This window comes from Lates calcarifer, unplaced genomic scaffold (assembly GCF_001640805.2).
Source record: "Lates calcarifer isolate ASB-BC8 unplaced genomic scaffold, TLL_Latcal_v3 _unitig_5268_quiver_806, whole genome shotgun sequence".
NCBI lineage: Eukaryota > Metazoa > Chordata > Actinopteri > Centropomidae > Lates > Lates calcarifer.
In genome coordinates, this window is record NW_026117411.1 from 1 (window position 1) to 17,208 (window position 17,208).

Below are 17,208 nucleotides of genomic sequence, written 5' to 3' on the forward strand. Positions count from 1 at the left end.
TTCCTCCACAGATCTTCTCTGAAACAAAAAGAGGAAGAACTGAAATCAGTCAAAGACAGGTACTGTACATACAAAGAGCTGAAATTATGAATTCAGATTTACTTTATAGGTTGACATGGAAATGTCAAATCAATCATATTACAGGTTTTTTTAAATGTACATTTGCTCTCACATATGTTCTTTTATTTCTGTTTGGATGAAGGGACAGGAGAGCTCACTCTTTAATACATCAGATAGTTCCTGTCTGATTCTCTGCTTGTCAGTTCATCCCAAATTATAATAAACTGATAACAAATCTACTTCTTCTGTACAGGAAAAGGCTTAGGAATGAAGAAACCATGAAACCCAGCTGCCGACGGTGTGAACAACATGAACGTGAACACAAAGAAAGGTTTGTTTCTAAGGGTGCTTTCACACCTACCTTTTTTGATGTGAACCTTCATATTTTTCAGTTTGGACCAAAGGTTGGTTTGCAGCGTGAATAAACTGTTTTGTGAATAAACTGTTTCTTGTATGGACTTTTGGAATTTTCACATGGAGTTGATGCTTGTCACACATTAAAACAACAGAGGATGGAATTGACCCTAAGAGAAATAAATTAACAGTGGAAACACATGGGGAGAGGAGATTATATACTTGTGATTTGGTGTAATGGTACTCTCAAGAGTCAACTCGAAAAAATGCATAAACATACTAAAAGTTATTTTCTGAGAGGATGAGTTGAATCTACAGCTTGCCAAGGTCAGACAAACACAAATTACTGTATAGCATACATAGGTGGTGGAGGAATGTCAGGCAGATCTAGTTGGTGGACTCGTAAAACTGTGACATGAAACCAAAACTAACAGATTCAAATGCAACAAAAACATGAAACTTGAATCAGAACTTGGTCCTGACTTTCATATCTGAAAACACTGTTGAAGTATTTGATTAAAAGAGATATTTAAAAGTAAACCATTCCTTGTTGACAGAATCAATGATATTAACAATGAATCTGTGCTGTGAAGTGTTTTAACCAGACTAACCACTGATGATGTTTTTAACACAGAATGACTGAAATGGAAACATTTTACAAAGAGAAACTTCATGAGGCAAGGTCAGTATTTTTCTGAAGTGAACTTTTAATGAGACGTGAAACAGACTTTAAATTTACTGAAGCTTGAACACAGAGTGTGGACACAGTCAGACCTGTACAATACAAAGCAATCCAACACAACAGCCCTGTAATACACTGTAAATAACTAACCTGCTGATTCAGTGTGTTAAACCATTGATGTTAACTTTAGTTCAGTTGATGCTTCTTCATGTGTTCAGTAACAACATGAAGCTTTTTCACACTCTGAATTTTTACTCCACAGATCTAGTCTGAACCAAAAGGAAAAGGAGCTGAAATCATTCAAAGACAGGTACTGTACATACAAAGAGCTGAAACTATGAATTCAAATTCAGTGTTCTTGGAAAGTTCTTCCACAATCACATTGTATCTTTCTTTGAATAGAGTGGCAGCAGACCTGTCTCTCTTTCACTGAGAGCATGAACAACCTCAGTAAAACTGACAGAGATGTATAACTGAAACTGCTGGCAGTGGCCTAAATCAAAGATCATCTGAAATCTAATGCTGTGAGCAGAGAGTTTACCAGAGATCTGACTCAGGTACAGTACAGTCTGAAGAGATGTTACTCTGTAGTTTACTTCTTCAACTCCTGTTCAAAGTTAAAATGAAATCAACTTACTGTTGTTCCTTTGTTTATCTGGATGAAACTCCAACTGATAATTATAGAAAATGTTTAGAGATGCAGCAGAAGAAATGGAGAGAAAGAAGAAGCAGATAGATGAAGTGTTTGGACTGATTGAGAACAGCAGTGGACTAACACCTCAGAAGGTACTGGACTGAAGTCTACTGTCTAAAACTGGACCATTAAATCTTCTGCTACTGTACTTGTGTAAGCAGCATTTTCCTGTGTTCCAGGTCAAAGAGTTCAGACAGTTAACAATTCACAGTCTTCAGATGAATCTGTACCACAGCAGGAAAGAAGATCTTCTTCAGGTAGGTGTGTTATACTTTACAGCTTTGGAAACCAAACAGTTCACAGCTTCATCTGTGGATAAAATGGACTGAACATGTAAAGTTGAACCATGTCTCTCATACAGAGTCCTTTCCTACAACATGGAGCTCAGTACCACCAGAATGTGATGGAGAACTTCAGACTTCTGGCCTCTGAATGCTACTGGTTGGGTTGTTTGATGGCTTTAAACAATCCTCCTCTTCAGCCGGACTGGGAGAATCATGTTCCTGGGCTGGACGCCTGGGACATTTTCCCACGAGACATCAAGTCTGCTTCTGCCATGAAGAGGAGGCAATGAAGTCAGCAATGATGAGAAAACCTGAGTGTTTGTCAGGGATCAAACATTACTATTTGCTAAGTTTTCATTTGTGTGAATGAAGAATTTTGCTAGATTAGTTCAGATTAACTAAATCTGATTATTTAAAGCCTTATGTGCAGAATTCATATCTTAATGCTGATTATGTGTCTGTAAACAAAATTTATTTTTGAACATAAGTTGAATTATAATTAAGTCTGTTGGAATATTACTGTTGTGCTCTGACTGTTGCTACGGCTTCTGTTCTACTTCAGCTACTACCACAACATTAAATACTGCTTTTCAAAGTACAACACATCAAACACCCTGGACTGGTTGCCAGTCTATCACTGGGCTGACATATGGAGACAAATAACCATTCACACTCACATTTACACGAGCAATTAAGAGTCGTCAGTTAACCAGCATGTCGTTGGACTGTGGGAGGGAGTTGGAGAACCTGGAAAACAGCGGGCAAACTGGTGTCGAACCAGGAACCTTGTTGCTGTGAGGCAACACTGCTAACCATGGCGCCTGTGCTGCCCTGATAAAATACTATTAAAAACATTAATATTAAATTATTTTACTAAAATTTTAAGTCCTTGAAGGGACATCATTGTAGTCAGTAGACAGTCTATTCAATAAGTCAGTTTTATAAAGTACACTAACTATCCATTTGGAATGTTGATTAATTTAATAACTGCCACCAAAGTTACCCTATCAGTTGTTAGTGAGGGTTGGTCAGCAACACATCCATTGTTATACAACATCAAACAGACCAGCAAAATATTAAATATTCAAAAGTATTTATTGAACATATACCAAAATGAAAACACATCTAACCTAATCCAGGAACACTGTGTACAAGTGTGGTTGTGTGTGTGCATTTGTGTGGGTATGTGACTAAGGCAAAATGGCTGCTTTGTTGGCTTAGAGCAAAGCAACAATAACCAGGATGGAAGAATCAAAAGATGGCCACTAAGGACCAACTGCATGGCATATGGGGGAGATTATCAGTGGAGTATTCCTTTGTTTAAGGCCAAGTCAGAAAGTGCCAGGGTTTAAAGAGAGATTAGTTTGTTTGAATACAAAACACTTACTGGATGTATGCTGCCTTGATAATAGTGGCCCAGATGAAAATGAGAAACAGTGTACTGAAGGAGTTAGTGATGCACACCATGATTAGGCCAAGTCACAGTTCAGGCTCCTCAGAGAAAGATCGGGGGATGGTGACACAGGATTATTTACTCTGTTCCTGTCTAACAGTCCCTTTTTTCATGACTGAAACACTCAAGTGTTTTTGTCCTGAAGTCAAATGGCAGTTACATGGTGGAACATTGGCTATGTGACACAATGGATTAAATCATGAGATAAAGATCACAAATGCATCAAGAAACTAAAAGTCAAAGTGGAATATGCTGGAAGCTGAGTGTAACAAAGTTCACGGGTATGAACTTCAAGGTACAGGCTATGAAACATGTAGTATTCAATTGAAAGGTGGTTTATATCATGGAGACATGTGTGTTTACCTACTATATTCTTTTCTGATTTTACAACAATTTTATAGTGTGTTATGAATATATATAATAACTAACCAAACTAAATGTTTTTTTTCCATCATTAAATTCTTGTGAAGCATTTCAATACTTTTAGGTGGCTTTTCAGCGGTGTCACAGATGGCAGTTATTTATTACGCTGGTTAAATTTGTTTAGGGTGAGCGACCGGTACGCTTAAAAAACTGACTGGCTTCACATTCTTGTTCTTATCTGACACGTCCTTTAGTTCCCACAGAACAACCTGTAAAGCAAAAGAGAAACTAGTGAGCAGCAACAATGTGGTTTAGAGGAGAAAACAAACACATATACGATATGTTATCAGACATTCCACTGTGACTGACATGAAAATCTTTGAGTTTCTTGATGCATTTGTGATCTTTATCTCCTGACGTTAATCTTTGTGTCCAGTGTGCATCACATGAAGGTGTCTCAACTTTAAAAAAAACTGAATAGATTAGGACTTGATAAAAATGATAAGAAATCTGTTTTTGTCCAACATCCTCAATTCCCTAACTTAATTTAATCTATTACAATCTATTTCTTGCTAAACCTGTATTTATGCTGCTTTTGTGAATCAATGTTGGGATTATAAAAAAATGATCATAGTCAGAAGACAGAAATGGCAAGGTTAGAAAAAAGTTGTAAAGAAAGTAGCCTCATTCAGTAAGCGGTGGGAAAAATGTCTAAGATGATATCCATAACTGTTTTTATCACAATTCAAATTTTTGAAAGAATTTCCTAAACTGTGCACATTGTCATTTACAAATGTGACATGGGTATGATAACCAGAGTTTACAGGCAGAATCATAAATGTTGAGATTTAGACTAAGAATCTGGAACCATGCTGGCTGCAGTTGTGTGGACAATGCATTTAGACACAGCACCATCCTGACATATGCTGATGATAAATAGTCATCTTTATCATCAGTGTATTGGACAAATAAAACTTCTGACCTGACATGATGGTGCTGGATGGAAACTCAGATGATCACCAAAGTCAGTGAGATTCAAGTTCTGGGGGCTATTTCTTGCGAAAAATGTCGTGAGGATCCATCCAATAACTGTTTTGATATTTCAGTTGGGCTAACGTGGTGGACCAACAGACAAAACAGCCAACAGTCATGTTGCTATACTGGCTAAAACTTGAGCCTGCAAGCAAACATGTAAGAATGTAAGAAAGTTCACGGGTATGAACTTCAAGGTACAGGCTATGAAACATGTAGTATTCAATTGAAAGGTGGTTTATATCATGGAGACATGTGTGTTTACCTACTATATCCTTTTCTGATCTTACAACAATTTTATAGTGTGTTATGAATATATAATAACTAACCAAACTAAATGTTTTTTTTTCCATCATTAAATTCTTGTGAAGCATTTCAATACTTTTAGGTGGCTTTTCAGCGTGTCACAGATGGCAGTTGATTTATTACGCTGGTTAAATTTGTTAGGTGAGCGACTGGTACGCTTAAAAAACTGACTGGCTTCACATTCTTGTTCTTATCTGACACGTCCTTTAGTTCCCACAGAACAACCTGTAAAGCAAAAGAGAAACTAGTGAGCAGCAACAATGTGGTTTAGAGGAGAAAACAACACATATACGATATGTTATCAGACATTCCACTGTGACTGGCATGAAAATCTTTGAGTTTCTTGATGCATTTGTGATCTTTATCTCCTGACGTTAATCTTTGATATCTTTTCTTTTTTGTATAACATCCTCATTCCCTAACTTCATTTAATCCATTACAATCAATTTCTTGCTAAACCTGTATGTGAATTGGGATTATAAAACAATTATTAAACTGTAAGTGAAGCACCATTCAAAGTGCCTACTAAATTCTGTCTGGGCCTGGAGTCCACATCACATGTAAATGGACTGTATATAGCGCTTTTCTAGTCTTTTCGACCACTCAAAGCGCTTTACACTACAGATCACATTCACCCCATTCACACACATTCACACACCGATGTGAAACACACACATCGGAGGCAATTTGGGGTTCAGTATCTTGCCCAAGGATACTTCGGCATGCAGACTGGAGGAGCCGGGAATCGAACCACCGACCTTCTGATTGGTGGACGACTGCTCTACCTCCTAAGCCACAGCCGCCCCACATGTGCTCATATGTGTTGTGTCAATTTTCAGCACAGGTCCCCAAGTGTTGGGGCTACTCTGTGGGGCTGGGTGTCCTTGCTGAGGGCAGTGCTAAGCCCTTCACTGTACTTATCTGTGTGAACCATCATCCTCTACACTGACTACAATAAAGACTAAGCACAGGGCATATTTGATGTTGAGACTGACATTAGAGTCTGCCTGTCAATCATAACTCCAAGAATATAGAAACTCTTTAGGCACACATATCTCACTAATTTCAGGAAAACTACTGTCATTGTAAATGGCAAAAAAGAGCAAAAAATTGAGCAGCACAAATGTTATGTAAATGTTATGTCAAAAGAGGGTTTAACAGTGTGTCAGTTTTTGGCTTCCCTTGCTTTCAAAATATTTGAAATATTTTACACATGGTCTTTGGACAAGTAATTTGCGATGAGGAGAAAATGTGTAACTCTTGTTTTTAGATTGAGCTCTCTGTATCGTCTATGAGGAGCACAACCTAAAGATAAATATGAATTATATTAAAAAATAGAAACAACACCACATCGTCAAATAAAAACTAACAACTTTATTAATTACTTCAAAGGAACATGTTAAAGTGATAAAAATAAAACTGGTCTTCATTAGCATTTATATCATCACCTCAGATATACAGTATATGGTACAAAATCACATATTTTTTGTTGAACTATTGTCTCCATAATTACCAGTTTGATTCATGTTGTTGCTCACACATTCTGATGAAATGCAGAAAAGAAGAAGAAGTAGTGACATGTCAGCAATTTGCATTGTGTCAAAGGAGTGAGACATGCATTTTAATGTTAGGTGTTTAATTTAGAGACCTCACATCGATAGAACATACTCTTTATATAAAAACATATAAATGTAATGTCTATAATGACATAAAATACAACATGTGATTATAGCAGAATAGAATTGATTATCATGAATCTAATAATTTAGTCAGTTAAGCTGTCGTGCAACAGCAGAGGAATCTGCTCTGCTTCAGATGTAGCATCAGTCATGAAGTCGATCTTGATTGATCCTTTTGTTCCTGAAACTACGTCAGTTGCTGTGGCTGTTATCTCTGTGGAGCCAAACCTGATTTCCAACCTGATCTGACGTGCCCTGCCTCCTCTAGTATCAGGCATGCTAACAGTAATGGAACCAACATCATCTACTCCCCATTCATCCACATATTTTGCGTTTTTCTTTTCTGTACAATAAAATGTAATCTTCATTGCTGTCTGATCTGCCTCTACTGGAAGGAGAATGTGTTCTCTGGTTTCATTCCAACCCACATTTTCACCTATTTTCACTAGTTTCATGAAAATATCACGACACAACTCACGCCCATCAGCTGTGAATTTCTTTTCTGCCTTATGTCTGGACTTAAACTTCTCACAGGTAGCGATCCCATAGGTAAAGGCACTCTTACGAGATGCCACCACCTCTGGGTTTCTTCCAAACTTCACAGCTCCCTTCACAATTGCTTCTTGTGCTCTAAAAGGACACAGAACTTTACACTGATCACCAAACTGATCATTAATGTGTCCACGCAGAATCTTGCTTTCAGCGTACCCCCCCACTAACAGGATGAACTGGATGTTGAAATCTTTGTCCAAGATTTCTCTGAGACTCTTGGTGATGCCGTTCAGAGACTCAATGAAGAAAGACTTCATTTTCTGTTTTGAGATTTTGATTGATCCGTCGTTCCAGGATGCACCTTCCACTGTTTCAAAGAACTTTTCTATTTCCTGTCTTCTCTGAGCTATTGTTCCCAGGTTAAATGGGCAGGTGATCTGAGCATCGTCATCTTCTTGTTTGAGAACTGCAAAATCATACATAATTCTCTGAACCTCACTGGGATAGTTACTTTCATACTCATCCCAGACACCATGACAGAAGATTTCTCTGAGGAACTCTTTGAATTTCTTGTCCACAGTTTGTCCACCCAGATCATTTCCAGAGGCCTTGTGCAGCTCCTTCAGGGCTCCTCCATCCAGGACTTCATGGACAGTTATGTCAATAGTTCCACCTGCGACACAAAAAGGAAGTAATTAAATCTGAATAGTGACAGCATCTGTACAATCAACACAGTCATCTTACACAGTGAGACACTTTATTCACTGCTATACATTAAACATATTCTTTAACAATAATTCTTTCTTGGTGTCAGTAAAAGTAGAGATGTCCACAATTGTGCTTGTTCTTGAGTACATAAACACAAGGATTTGTAAAGCTTGTTTGTGAATAAAGGTTTGTAGAATTATTGACAATACCACATACAGTACCTCCACAGTCGACGACAATGTATTGTGTTCCTGGAGAGTGCTCCAGTGAGTCTCCTCCATGGTTCTGTGTTATAAAACCTTCAGCTGGGAGCTTCTTACACCAGACTGAAGCTGCCTCTGGTTCCAGTGCAATGACCAACTTGTCCTCTGTTCCTTTGGTCACAATACCAGCCTGGAAGTAAAAGGAAAATTAATCAGTCCTTTGAACGTGTCATAACGTCAGTACTCTCTAAAGAAATTGTGGTTACCTGAGTTGCAGCTTCTCTCATGAACTGTTTGGCTGAAGGATCCCAGATCGCAGGTACAGTCAGCACCCAGGTGAAGTCAGAGGCAATAAACCTCCTCCCTACTGTGTTTGCTGCGATGGTTTCCAAGGCGTCTTCCTTCAGGTATCGTAAAGCTTCAGTGAAAACCTTCAAGGCCTTCATTGACTTTCCATTTGCAGCTTTAATTGTTACATCTTTGTTGAGTGTCTGGAGACAATAAGCAAGATGTTAGTTTACACATGTTTACAGATGGAACCCTATTTCTGAAGTTATAGAGAACATATAAATGTGTTTGAGTCAAACAGTTAACATGTCAATACAACATGCTCAGTGCTCTGTTCTCATGTGTCATGGTGTTCAAGAGATCATTTTAACTCACTTATGCCAACAACCAGATGTGTTTCCATAATCTACATGTGCAGTGTCATTCTCTATTCATTTCATTGACACAAAGGTAACCTGCCTTATTCAGTATTTATGTATCAATAATTGTTACTTACTTTGCCATAGAGAGCCATCTTGAAGGCTTCAAAGAAGTAGTGTTTTGTTGCGTCTTCTCCACGCATGTTGATGTATGCAGTTTTGGCTTCATAACCAAACTTGGAAAATTTCTCATCTTCACTGAACAGAATGCAGGTTGGTGTTTTTGGGGTGTCCAGTCCATGCTCTTTTCCCCAGCGCTTCAAAATAGGATCAATTTCTTTGTCTCGGGGCGTCAAACTGAATGCATATCCACTGTATGCAGTACCGAAGTCTATTGCTATGATATACGAATCACCCATTGTGAAAACAGGCTCAACTACTTTAGGTGAAGAAAAATGTCAAACTGCCAATGAGCAGCAGTCACAGTGCATTTATTCTTTTCTCTCTGTAAACCCCGCCCCCTGGTTTTATTATATTACTTCATTTACTAAAACTGGATATTATCAACACAATATGATTAATACATAACAAAACAACAAACTTGTGCGTCATGAAAATTAACAGAGTGAATATTTACACTATGAATTTGGCTTAATGGCTCTGTACCACAGAAGGAAAGAAGATCTTCAGATAGCTGTGTTATACATTACAACTTTGGAAACCAAACAACTCACAGCTTCATCTGTGGATAAAATACAACAATTAAATGGTTGAGCTTTAGTTTACAGGACTGAACATGTGAAGTTGAACCATGTCTCTCATACAGGCTCCTTTCCCTCATCATGGAGCTCAGTACTCCCAGGATGTGATGGTGAACTTCAGACTTCTGGCCTCTGAACTACTGGTTGTGTTGTTTGATGGCTTTAAACAATCCTCCTCTTCAGCCAGACTGGGAGTGCTGGACTGGACGCTTGGGACATTTTCCACAAGACATACTGTTGTACTTCAGTGACTACCATGACACCTGATACTGCTTTTCAAAGTGCATAAAAAACACACAAATGGACAGTCTCAACTAGGTCATTCAAGTCTATTATACATAACTGATTTCATAAGGCACTAGTCTAAAGGTCTTTTCACAAACAGCACAACACAAATAAACAATACAAAAGTGCAGACAGACTTAGTGGTTGGTTGATTCCTTTACTCACAGTGAGGAAGCTCAAAAACATCAGCCTTCAGAAAAAAATTACTATTAATCATATGAAAAACACAATGCGTAAAGACCATGCTGACAATGACAATCCTAATATTACAGCAGGTGTAATGTTACCAATGATGCCCATCTTAGTGTGTTAGCATGCTAACATTAACTACTTAGCAGTACAAGTCTAATTTGATGAGTAAACTAACTAATGCTTCCATCATGGCAAATTATTTCCCAACTTGCAGCAATTGCAACTGTGAAGAAAATATTCATTGGGATTTTCTTGTGAACATGCTCTCACTGCCTTTCCTTGGAAAACTCAAAAACAACGAGAAATATGCACAGGAGCATTAAAATACAAATTAATCCAACATTCTGTATTTTGCATCAGAAAAATAAAAAATGCACTAACCTTATGTGAACCCACATACCTGCAATTGTGGAGAAACAGGATACTCTCTTGTATGTTGTTGACGCCTGTGAAATGTCGTGATTAAGGTCACTAAATGTTCCATGATAGCACATTCTCAACCTATACTACAACCCTCCAACACACATCTGCCCTATTTAGCTGATTTAAGCATGAAAAGAAAAAAAAAAAATGAATATGTTTTTGAATATTTAACTTAACCAAACTCTCACAGAGCCCCAACACTTAAATGTTGCAGACTGATGCTGAAAATTATATATATATATATATATATATGATATATAAATACAGACAATTATTAATTAATCCCAGTTTGAGCAACACATTCTAACTTACTGCGATATGTAGCCTACACTAGGCATGAAGTTAGTGAAAAAAATCTCCATAAATATGAACACGTGTGACGTGGACTCTGGGCCCAGACAGAATTTAGCAGGCACTTTGAATCACTCCAATAGTGGTTCACTTAAAGTTTAATAATTGTTTTATAATCCCAGCATAAATACAGGTTTAGCAAGAAAAAGAAAAGATTGTAATAGATTAAATTAAGTTAGGGAATGAGGATGTTGGACAAAAACAGATTTCTTATCATTTTTATCAAGTCCTAATCTATTCAGTTTCTCAAAGTTGAGACACCTTCATGTGATGCACACTGGACACAAAGATTAACGTCAGGAGATAAAGATCACAAATGCATCAAGAAACTCAAAGATTTTCATGTCAGTCACAGTGGAATGTCTGATAACATATCGTATATGTGTTGTTTTCTCCTCTAAACCCCTTTGTTGCTGCTCACTAGTTTCTCTTTTGCTTTACAGGTTGTTCTGTGGAAACTAAAGGACGTGTCAGATTTTTTGTATGGCAGCCACTGTTTTTTTTAATGTGTGCTTGTGAAGCAACCTTTATTCAAATGAAGGTTTTGGTGCAATGAATGACTAAAATGGAAGCATCAGGAGCAATAAGTCTTTATGGTCAGGGTAGAGGATGATGGTTCATACAGATAAGTACAATGAAGGGTTTAGCACTGCCCTCAGCAAGGACACCCAGCCCCCACAGAGTAGCCCCAACACTTCAATCTTCAACTGTGGATTTATGCTGAAACAACACATATGAAGCATGTCGTTTATAACACAGTAACATAGACGATAATCCCATTTTGAGCAAAACATTCTAACTTACTGCGACTTGACATGAAGTTAGTGAAAAAATCTCCATAAATATAAATACATCCGATGTGGACTCTGGGCCCAGACAGAATTTAGCAGGCACTTTGAATCACTCCAATAGTGGTTCACTTAAAGTTTAATAATTGTTTTATAATCCCAGCATTAATTTACAAAAGCAGCATAAATACAGTTTTTTTCTCTACTCACGCCCATGTGATATGCGCCCTAACCATTCGGCCGTCAGGTTGCCCCCGAAACCAGGGAATTGAATAAAATAATTAATCGAATAAAATAAATGACAGGTTGTAGAATAGTCCTAGGTTGTTGAATATCTGCAGTATTCATTTAAAGGTTAACTTCACACAGTACTGAAAAGTGATGCACTCTGTATAGCAATAACTCTAACCATTAATAACTAGAGTATAGAACCTTGGTCTATTCTGTTTCTCAAAACTGCCACATATTCAACAAATAAGAAGTCGCTTTGGTCATCAATGCTATGAGTTAACCAGCTGTCATTGCAATCCACTGGCTGCTGTTCAAATCACTTTTTTATGACCTGACATCATCTAAGAAAGTCACTTTAAAAATGGGTTAATGACTGCAGCTGTCTGATATATCTTCTTAAAGCAGCTATGACTGACATTTATACAATAGCAATGTATGGAATTCAATTCAATTCAGTTTTATTCACATAGCGCCGAATCACAACAAAAGTCATCTCAAGGCACTTTTCATATAGAGTAAGTGTAAGCTCATTTTTTATTTGTCCAGACCATAGTTTTACTATTCTGGTTCACTCTCTCACCTCTCATAGTGTCATTTTTCAGACAGACAGCTGTAGAAAGTTAGTGTCCACCACCTGCTCAGCATGAAACTGCAGTTAGACTGTCAGAGAGCCTCAGGAGTGCTGGACTTACATTCATCAGCTGGACATACACAGTGTAATGTGCTTCTCTGTAACTAAGGTGAATGACCTCTTGTGATACCCAGGTTTCACCACTGCTCTGCTTCAGATCTTGTCCTGCACTCAAAGACCAGTTACACTGCTGAGTGCTGGCTACGTGACACAGTGGACGCAAAGATTAACGTCAGGAGATAAAGATCACAAATGCATCAAGAAACTCAAAGATTTTCATGTCAGTCACAGTGGAATGTCTGATAACATATCGTATATGTGTTGTTTTCTCCTCTAAACCACATTGTTGCTGCTCACTAGTTTCTCTTTTGCTTTACAGGTTGTTCTGTGGAAACTAAAGGACGTGTCAGATAAGAACAAGAATGTGAAGCCAGTCAGTTTTTTAAGCGTACCAGTCGCTCACCTAACAAATTTAACCAGCGTAATAAATCAACTGCCATCTGTTATTATTATTATTATTGTATTACGCCAACGCATGAACATAATAAAAACAATAAAAATAAACCCCATCAGTGATAAAACAACATGCGCATAGTTAACATTTACATGCCATTTACACTGAATTACAGATTGATTATGTACAGGATACGTTGTGGACATAGGTGGAGAAAGGGTCCAGGGATCTATTAATTGACAGACTGATTCTCAGAAAGAGGAGTTGAATAGGCTGATGGCCTCTGGCAGGGACTTCGTGGTGGGATTTGTCTGTTGCTAAATGTGCTCCCCTCCCACAACATGGCTGGCCTTGTTCAGTCTGTTGGTGCCCTTCACCCTCAGTCTGCTGCCGCAGCAGAATAAAGGATGGCACTGGCCATCACAGACTCAAAAAACAGTTCCCTGCTTCAGACCAAATAAAATGGACCACCTCATGGCTTTCATTTCATTTAGTACTCTCCCTTAGTGCTGTCGCACTGCTGTCTGCATATCAGACAGAGGTCCTGGAAGATAAGGGTTGTCAGCTGGACTCAGGATCACTGAACCCTGCTCTCTCCTTTAAAATTCAATTACCTCCTACACCAACTTTTTACACAGTGATGAACAGCAAGTACAGACACCCAGTTTCTAGGCCCCTGGTCCCATTGTGCAATCAGTCAGTTGTGCTAGATGCCCTCTCTCAACACCCTCTAAACAGTACAGCTGTTATCACTCATTTTAACCCTTAACTGAATGTCATGATCATTTTTGAAAGTAGGCACACATTTGTATTTTAAACTTTACCCAAAGATTATACGAGACTTAAGCAAGTATGAATTGTGTGACTTATTTTAGTCTGAAATTTGTGTCTGCACAGACTGTGCTTCCTTGCTGAGCTGCATAGTAGAGACAGTAACACAAAAAGGGATCTTTGAAAGGAGCTATATGAATAAAAATGTTCTTCATTACCATAATTTACAATTATATAAAAGAACACAAAGTCAGAAGGTAAAAGTTAGAAAAGCAGCAAATCCTCACACTTTGAAAGCAATGTGAAATGAACTTTAACCCTAACATTAAGAACATAAGACTTAAAATGAGTAACAAACGTTTGGGGGATTAAATCTTGTTGACAGTTTAACAAATGACACATTTTTCATTACACTTGAGTTTGCTCAAGTTTACTGCTGTGATGAAGGGTTTATGGAGAAAAAAGGGCCCTTTTGTCAAACATTGGTTGTAAAGTGACTGTTAATCTCTTATTAATTCAACAAACATCATATTCTCTGTCAAACAAGTAACAAGTAAATTTTTGTTAGTTCTGTGGTGTGATGCTCTGCCTAGAGAAAAACATTTACAACGTCAGTTGTGTGCGACAACGATTCAAAGTGGCCACAAAGTTTTAAAAGTCCTGCTGTGTGATATACATTAGTCAGTTGTGTTACATGCCTGCTGTTTTTAAACTGTGAGCTGCATAAGGCATCAGATTATTTACACAGATGAATTCCTAATAATATTTTCACATCTCATCATATGGTGTGTCACCATTTGAAATTTTCAAATTCGAAATTTCAGGGTCCAGGATATTAAAAAAGTAATTAAAATGGTAGAAAAAGCAAAAATATCTAGCTAGGGAAAATTCAGACTTTGAACAATTGAAAATAATGAACACACTAAAAATGAGTGTTAATCAGTGCTTTCTTTAAAGATCTTTAACTTTCAATAAACTGATAACTTTTTGGTCAATAACTTACAAGATACACATTCTTTAGAAGATACGTCTTATTAGAAAGTGGTACCCATCCTCAGATATGATTCAAAATACTTTAGGAGCCTGTACAAAATAACATTCAAAGCCACTGAAAACAGCTGTGATCCAGGTTATGCTCGGAAGATGGAGAACTATTAAGCTTTACTTACGTAACACTGTGTTTCAAATATGATCAAAATCAGGACTCATTTTGGGGACACTGATGTGCTTGTAAATATACACATTGATGGGCTACATGTTGTTTATGGGCAACTTAAGTGAAGATGCATCACTGGGAATGACTGAAATCTGGAGCTTATTAGAAGTTTCATTGAATTTATTCATTCACACAGTGATAGTGTGATACACAGAAATCCAAAGGAAACTTATCTGAAGCCAAACTGTGAGGAAACACAATTTGGAGACTTGATTAATAATTCACACAAATGAAACATAAACAGTAAAAAGTACACCATGCATGTTTTGGATAATAAGAGATGAGAGAATAATGTTTGATCCCTGACAAACACTCAGGTTTTCTCATCATTGCTGACTTCATTGTCTCCTCTTCATGATCTAAAGAGACTTGATGTTTCGTGGGAAAATGTCCCAAGCGTCCATCCCAGGAACATGATTCTCCCAGTCCGGCTGAAGAGGAGGATTGTTTAAAGCCATCAAACAACCCAACCAGGAGCATTCAGAGGCCAGAAGTCTGAAGTTCTCCATCACATTCTGGGAGTACTGAGCTCCATCATCAAGGAAAGGACTCTGTATGAGAGACATGGTTCAACATGTTCAGTCCATTTTATCCACAGATGAAGCTGTGAACTGTTTGGTTTCCAAAGCTGTAAAGTATAACACACCTACCTGAAGAAGATCTTCTTTCCTGCTGTGGTACAGATTCATCTGAAGACTGTGAATTGTTAACTGTCTGAACTCTTTGACCTGGAACACAGGAAAATGCTGCTTACACAAGTACAGTAGCAGAAGATTTAATGGTCCAGTTTTAGACAGTAGACTTCAGTCCAGTACCTTCTGAGGTGTTAGTCCACTGCTGTTCTCAATCAGTCCAAACACTTCATCTATCTGCTTCTTCTTTCTCTCCATTTCTTCTGCTGCATCTTTAAACATTTTCTGTAATCATCAGTTTGGATTTTAGCCAGAAAAACAAACACAGGAACAGTAAGTTGATTTCATTTTAACTTTGAACAGGAGTTGAAGAAGTAAACTACAGAGTAACATCTCTTCAGCCTGTACTGTACCTGAGTCAGATCTCTGGTAAACTCTCTGCTCACAGCATTAGATTTCAGATGATCTTTGATTTTAGGCCACTGCAGCAGTTTCAGTTTGTTATACATCTCTGTCAGTTTGGTTTTACTGACTGGGTTGTTCATGCTCTCAGTGTCTCCTGTCTTTATTGAAAGAGCCAAGTCAGGTGCAACTCTAAACAAAGAAAGATACAATGTGATTGTGGAAAGTCTTTGCAAGTTTACACTGAATCTGAAATATGATTCAGCTCTTTGTATGTACAGTACCTGTCTTTGAATGATTTCAGTTCTTCCTCTTTTTGTTTCAGGGCAGATCTGTGGAGGAAAAATTCAGAGTGTGAAAAAGCTTCATGTTGTTACTGAACACATGATGAAGCATCAATTGAACTAAAGTTAGCATCAATGGTTTAACACACTGAATCAGCAGGTTAGTTATTTACAGTGTATTACAGGGCTGTTGTGTTGGATTGCTTTGTATTGTACAGGTCTGACTGTGTCCACACTCTGTGTTCAAGCTTCAGGAAATTTAAAGTCTGTTTCACGTCTCATTAAAAGTTCACTTCAGAAAAATACTGACCTTGCCTCCTGAAGTTTCTCTTTGTAAAATGTTTCCATCTCAGTCATTCTGTGTTAAAAACATCATCAGTGTTTAGTCTGATTAAAACACTTCAGAGCACAGATTCATTGTTAAAATCACTGATTGTCAAGACTCTCTGGATGTTTATTTTTAAATTGCCTCTCAGGTCCATTAGTCCAATACTTTTCAAAACAAACCTTTCTTTATGTTCACGTTCATGTTGTTCACACCGTTGGCAGCTGGATTTCACATTATCTTCTCTTTTCAGTCTTTTGCTGTACAGAAGAAATACATTTGTTATCATTTTTTAAAAATAGCTTGGGATAAACTGACTTTCTAGCTCATAAACATATTGGCACCATTTCACAAGCAACGTTTAAGGATTTCCCAGTGTGCAATAGATATTCATTGTAAAGTCCTAACAGAAATCTATATTGGTACTTCCATTATTTGTAAAGTCCACTAATATCTGTCTGATCTGTGTTGATGATTTCAAAAATCACAATTATAAAATGGGTCA

General features: G+C 37.7%; 2 protein-coding genes across 2 annotated transcripts in view; both read right to left on the minus strand.

The window, feature by feature from the left end:
• Positions 1–6,656: 6,656 nt before the first annotated feature.
• On the minus strand, positions 6,657–9,402 carry LOC108874248 (heat shock 70 kDa protein 12A-like). The gene is made up of 4 exons (XM_018662704.2): positions 9,095–9,402; positions 8,577–8,801; positions 8,329–8,500; positions 6,657–8,072 (listed from the first exon to the last, which is right to left on the minus strand). The coding sequence occupies exons 1-4, from the start codon at positions 9,374–9,376 to the stop codon at positions 6,994–6,996; spliced, it is 1,758 nt and encodes a 585-aa protein (XP_018518220.1). The 5' UTR covers positions 9,377–9,402; the 3' UTR covers positions 6,657–6,993.
• A 5,807-nt stretch (positions 9,403–15,209) lies between these two features.
• Positions 15,210–17,208, minus strand: part of LOC108874252 (golgin subfamily A member 6-like protein 2) — a 49,806-nt gene continuing 47,807 nt past the window's right edge. The window contains exons 27-29 of the mRNA XM_051068816.1: positions 15,876–15,977; positions 15,711–15,788; positions 15,210–15,611 (exon numbers count right to left, since the gene is read on the minus strand). Of these exons, the coding sequence (XP_050924773.1) occupies positions 15,420–15,611; positions 15,711–15,788; positions 15,876–15,977 (372 nt within the window). The 3' untranslated portion in view covers positions 15,210–15,419. The remainder of the gene's footprint in view (positions 15,612–15,710; positions 15,789–15,875; positions 15,978–17,208) is intronic.